Source organism: Coffea eugenioides, chromosome 2 (assembly GCF_003713205.1).
Source record: "Coffea eugenioides isolate CCC68of chromosome 2, Ceug_1.0, whole genome shotgun sequence".
NCBI lineage: Eukaryota > Viridiplantae > Streptophyta > Magnoliopsida > Gentianales > Rubiaceae > Coffea > Coffea eugenioides.
In genome coordinates, this window is record NC_040036.1 from 6,753,540 (window position 1) to 6,759,539 (window position 6,000).

General features: G+C 37.8%; 1 protein-coding gene across 1 annotated transcript; it reads right to left on the reverse strand.

Annotated features, from left to right (window-relative positions):
* Nucleotides 1–1,039: 1,039 nt before the first annotated feature.
* LOC113755426 lies at nt 1,040–4,107 on the reverse strand. The gene is made up of 4 exons (XM_027299436.1): nt 4,024–4,107; nt 3,604–3,750; nt 2,046–2,163; nt 1,040–1,582 (listed from the first exon to the last, which is right to left on the reverse strand). Exons 1-4 carry the CDS (start codon nt 4,105–4,107, stop codon nt 1,137–1,139), a joined length of 795 nt encoding a protein of 264 aa, XP_027155237.1. The 3' UTR covers nt 1,040–1,136.
* Nucleotides 4,108–6,000: the final 1,893 nt, after the last annotated feature.

Consider the following 6,000-nt stretch of genomic DNA (forward strand, 5'->3'; position numbering starts at 1 on the left):
CCCTGGTTTCAGTGTCCGGCAACCAATGAATAATTGGTTTGAACGAGACGGGGAAGCTTAATAGTCAATAGTTAGTGTTGGATAATTGGAATAGTTTTCGTTTTTCTTCTTCTTTTTTTTTTTAAAAAAAAAATAATAATTCTACCTGAAAAAGATTCTTTAGAGTCCAAATTAAACTTCGGGAAATAATAAGCTTGATTCGACAGCCCAAAAAAAAAAAGAAAATTTCAGAGTACGTGCAGAGAATGAATTGAGTGGATGCATGCCCAAGTCTTATGCTGCAAGAGAAGGGCAGAACACAAGTTCAATATTTGGTGATTCACCTTTTCTAATTCTCCACATCCATCAGAGAGACAGAGGACGTGGAAGAGAGAGCAGAAAGAGAGTTTGCAGACTGCAAAAACGAACCAATTGACATTAAACTGATGAAGATAATTTCTACCATATAACTTAACAAATGAAGATAAAGAATACTGAACTTTCCAACTCGTGAAACAAAACAATAAAGACTACTAGTAATTAAGAGAAGTAAATAAAGCCACCGAGTAATAGCAGAGATGATTCAAACATCGCAAGGAGGGTAGAAAACAGACAAAGAACAGTGAGTTGGTTACCTTTCACATGCAGTGATTAAGAAGCGCAGTGCATTTGCGCTATAGCTTAAAACTGCCATTTGCACTAATGGACAGCAATCTCCTGCCCTTCTGCTAGCCATTTCATCCAATCATAGGCAACTTTTTCTAGCATGAACACACGCACACACACACACACACACATATATATATATATAGAGAGAGAGAGAGACTAAATTAAGAAACAGAAACATCAAGGATCAAAAGGTTTTTACAACCTTTACAAACATGCATAATCTTAGCAAAGCGAACTAATACTTTCCTAAACTTCGTTACCCAACATGAAGGTTTGAGGTGAGAAATAATGTAAACTAGCTTGCATGGTTAATCAAGAATGAATCTCAGCGGCATTCACCCTCCCCCTTTTGTCATCTCTTCCTAAAAGTAAAGAGGAATAAAACATATAAAAAAAAAGAAGAAGGTTTGTTATATCAGATGCACCTCTTAAATAACAGTAGCACAGGGAAACCATGAAACAACACACGGAGGGAGGTACAGCGAGACTCAGATATCCTCAGGTCTCCAGTCCCATCTTGACCTTCGCTTTGCCTTCTTAACAGTTCCCCAACTCAAATCTTCCCACTCTATAGCCGGTTTTAGGTCTATCATATCCTCATCCTCCTCTTCATCACTCTCAAATATCCATCCATTACATGGCTGACGCCTTTTGCTCTGAACGCGCTTAACATTTGGAGGTGAGATCTTAGGAAAAGGAGAGAGCACTGGACAGTTTTCAGGTGGGCTTGAAACACTACTACCTCCTGGTGTTGTAGGAGTCAGAGACGGAGGGGTGAGTATTACACTATTTGCACAATCCTGACTGGAGCCACCTATCTCATCGTTGTCAGAAATGCCAGCAGCCCTCCCTTTCTCACTTGAAGACTGATCCAAGCCAATGTCTTTCCAGCCTTTTCCGTCCCTGCCACTTGATGGAAGCCGGTCTGCATCTTCTGCAAAGCAAAAATAGGCAATATAACTTGTGTAGTCCACAAAACTGCCCCTCAAAATTATTAAATGCTTCAATGACCTTATTCTCCATATATTGCCAAATGTTAGCATCTTAAGTACAGCATGGCAGGCATATCTCATAACAGAATCAAAAAAGATATTGGAGGACTTGATAAAAGGTTTGTTGTTTAATTATTTAAATGAAGGTTGAGGAGGATTCTGAATCCTGCTCTACCATTAGTATTACTTAGCACCTGCTTGAGCAATAGTTCAAATTTTGAAACATCTAAAGAAGTTTCCAGCCATTATATTGTTCTAAAGAAAAAGAAATGGGAAACTATCAGCAAAAAATAATACATCTTATGTATTGGAACATTAGCTGTGGCTGATCAAACAGCACTGACAACTTCTTGTAAAAGCCACTCCTAGGAAAAACAAGAAAGAAAGAATAGTAAGCATCATTACCTTTGGTGTTTGCCTCCAATTTATTCTCAACAACCTTAGAGCAATTGGCTTCCGAAACTACACCAGAGGGCTCTGCTAAAGCATGTTCTGCAGCCCTTTCATCTTGCAAAGAGATATTCTGGAAAGAACATGCAAACATGAGCAAAAAATTGGCGATGCCACTTAACTGCTGCAATTGGAAATTCACTTTTGCCCAATGCAACCTGATGAATTAGGCACAATTGCACTAATACTCTTATCTGACACTTCTAGCACTGCAGCTTGTGCTGCATGGTGGAATGAATGAAATATTATGACCAAATGTTGCGGTAACTTACTTAGTCTGGGTTTGAAGACGCAATTATGAAGAAAGACCATGAACCTGTCCATTTGCATAACTCAGTATAATAGTTACCTAACCTAGTCCACTCCTAGCACATGACCAGACCATAGAATCAATAATACGAAAAAAAAAATTCCTTGGATGGTCACCGAAAAGATATAACATTGTTGAGAACATATCGAAATTATTTTGTCCATGCATTAAAGGAAGGCCCTAGTTAAGAATCTAAATATGTTCTTGTTTCTGGATACCAAATCCAGCATTCTTTTTGTGATCTATCTTGTCTTCATGGGTGGTTGGAAAAACAACTGTCTTCTGGTGCATCATTGTAATTGAAAACCAGATAAAGCAGAGACATGCACAGAAAAAATAAGTTTGAAGAGGAAATGAATGATCACATTGAAAGTCCAGAAAGTACTACCAATAAAATCTATGAAAAAGATGCAAGAGGTACAAACAGAGGGTAAAAAACATGACACCTTTGCATGCATGCATCGACAGAAGTGGTCACGAAAGCCATAGTATTCATATGACAAAGTGGAACCAGTGTTGCTACAATGATAATCTAGTACAGAATGGCTGAAGTGGAGGCAATCAGTTATAGCAGATTGTAAGATGAACTTACTAGAAGTAAATCCACTTCGCTAACTTGATACATTTCTGACATGTCAAGTTCTACATAAACGGATTGCTTTTTGCATCAAGGTTCCATCTCAAATGTAATGTCGATACAGTATTTAAACCAGGAAAATCCCTAATAGCAGGATTAGACTAAACAGTTACGTAGTGTTAATGAGCATATCATTTGACTTACAGTGTGAAATTTCAAAATGAAGCCTGCAACAGGATGACTATATCTTCAGAGTATGGGAGAAAGAACAGAACAAAATCAAGAAAATTTGGAATGCCCACATATTTCCTTAATAATTATTTGCACCTCGGCAGAATATACGAGGCACGTATGTCCATCCTCCTAACACCTCATTTTGTTTTACATTATACTTCAGAGTAATGCACGCTTTTGTTTATCATTAATACAAGCACTTTGCCTTAGTATCTTCAGTGCAAAAGGGCAATATTTGTTTTCACATTTCTTTTTTTTTTTTTTCGTTAAGTGCCTCAAAACAAATAAATAACATGAGTAGCTCATACTTTGCAGTCATAAAAGCAATTAAATTTAAAACACAATAAAAAAAGAGGCTGAATGCTAAACAAATATTACCCCAATACTAATACCTGTGGCAAAGCATCCTCTTTCTGATTAGGGGGAGCATCGTGCCGATCATTTAGCTCTTGATCCAGCAAAAGCGCGTCAACCAATACTTGGTAAGAGCAGTCCTCGATGAAAAACCAGCCCTCATCTCCTTGATCTCCCTCATACTCCTAAATATGAACAGAGAAACAAACATCCACAGGTAAGCACCGACAAAACCGTCCCCCAAAAATAAAAATCAGAAAAACAAAATAGGAAGATAAATCTTTGTCTTTCAAAAACAGATTGCAGTAAAACAAAAGGGCAGAAGTCAGCCGATAATAAGGGAAGCCCCCTTAAAATCACTTACGACTTCCTTATGTAAGCTACATTTTTGTTAATATACAGGGTTTTTCGGAGGCCAAACAAGGGGGAACAAAAAGAGTAAAAAGACTCGGGCGTACTTTGAGCAGCTCTTTTGCTACCCTCTTCACAATTTCCTCAGGAAACCCATAGTTTTTCGTCATGGCATCAACGGCTGCGTCCATCCTCGTATCCCGGGACTGAAAAAACCCCCTCAAAAAAGATGTCAAAAAGAGCGTGGAAAATAACCATGAACAAAAGAAAATCAGAGCTGGAGAAAGTTGATGAAAGAAAACCTTCCTAGATCTTCCTCTAGGGGCCATTATGAATAGCTCCAAAGGTCGTCAGCTCTCAACCCCCTTCACAGTTCGAGACAGTCCTTTTGCCAGAAAAAGGGAGAAAAAATAAAGACACCGGAGCTCTTTGGCGATGACCCCGTACGGTACCACTATTCTGGTATTAAAGTATCCAGCGAACACAATTTAACAGGGTCAAAAAAGAGAGGGAGAAACTTTGGGTGGAGAAAATTGAAGAGTAACAAAAAGGAATATCAACACAAAACAGAGTGTGGGGAAAGTGCAGAGGGATTTTTGGTTAAGCTGGCAGAAAGGAGAGAAGAGAGGGGGAGGCTGTCCGTTGTCCCGTCGTGGGCGCTAAATATGGCAACGAGAGAGTGATGAGTGAGGACCGACTTTGGCTTTTGCTCGTAAGCAGCTACAGTATGTGAGTGTAACGTACGTACGGCACGGCACGGTACGTACGTGGCAATCGGGGAGAGGTTGTGATGTGGTAGGCCCCATTTGCATTCACCAGTTCATGTTCACTTCATGGGGGAAAAGCCACGTAGGCCTCCTCCTTTTGTTACTTAAAATTGCTTGGGCCTCAACAACCTTTAAATCTTATAAAATTTAAGAAATCAGATTCATTGGGTTCACAACCACTAGGTCCACTACTCCTTCAGGCTTCAACCATATGGACAGAGTACACAACCCAAAAAGAGTACACTCTTGCAACTTTTTCTGAAGCCTCTTTTCCTCCTAACATTTTTCTGACCCCCCAAAAAAAAAATGCATTTGAATGGTAGATTAATTGGGATGGTTTTTTGAAAGAAATACTGAAGCACTCTTCTTTTTTTTTATGTGATCTATGTGAGATAAAAAGATGATTGAAAAATGTATTGATGATTCTTGAAAGAAAACTAACTGATCAAAAAAATTTACTTTTTAAGCTCATCAAAAATTTTGACTTCAGTAAAAGCTTATAATTTAAAATTCGAATCCTGTATTTAACACAAAAAAAAAAATAATAATAAAATAAATAAAAGTCACAAGTGCTCGTTTTGGGTTCATAGGTGCTTTAATGATATGTACGACCTAACATCGTGTCTTGTGACCACGGTTCAAAGTCTCGGCCCAGTTATCACTAGAACGGATTTCTCCCGTTCTAATATCGAGACGAGATGACTCCAAGATACATGGATAGTTTCAGTCGAAATATCGACCGAATCACTGAGAATTGGGTAGAGAAGTTTCCGATACAGATAGTCTCATTGAATTAGCCCAAATCAAATTGCAAATTTACATTTTATAGATTTTTTTTGCTAATTTTTTTATTATTTTTGTTCAGCAAATTTTTGAATATTATTCACAATTTTTAAGATATTAAATACTTTAAAATTTACATCTCACCGAGACAATGACCGATATGCCGAAATCGATGTAAAATAATCTAGACTGTGACTGTGATTGCGACCGCGACTTTGATCCATGCTAGTGACGGGTTAAAGAGTACGGATGTTAAGCGGCCTATTTAGCATAAATGGAATTTTAGTTGGCATCACTTCAACCCCATCAGAAACATTTGTTTGAAATAAAGCTAGTTAACAAAATTTCAAGTTATATAAATATAAATATAAGCTGGCTAAACCGAGTGATATAAACATAAACTGTGATTGGCATTAATCGAGGAGTAAATATTATTATGGTGACATTTCGAATTCTAAATTTTAGAGTTTCGCTCACATCCAAATATTTTACTTTCAGTATAAATTTGCACTTATTTTCGAATTCTAACAACAA

Bases quoted from the DNA above. Each gene is read 5' to 3' on its own strand.
- LOC113755426 (XM_027299436.1), bottom strand. From the start codon at position 4,107: ATGGACGCAGCCGTTGATGCCATGACGAAAAACTATGGGTTTCCTGAG. The intron at 3,751-4,023 runs GTACGCCCGAGT...GTTCATATTTAG, and splicing joins TAGCAAAAGAGCTGCTCAAA to GAGTATGAGGGAGATCAAGG. The intron at 2,164-3,603 runs GTATTAGTATTG...TGTTCTTTCCAG, and splicing joins AAGAGGATGCTTTGCCACAG to AATATCTCTTTGCAAGATGA.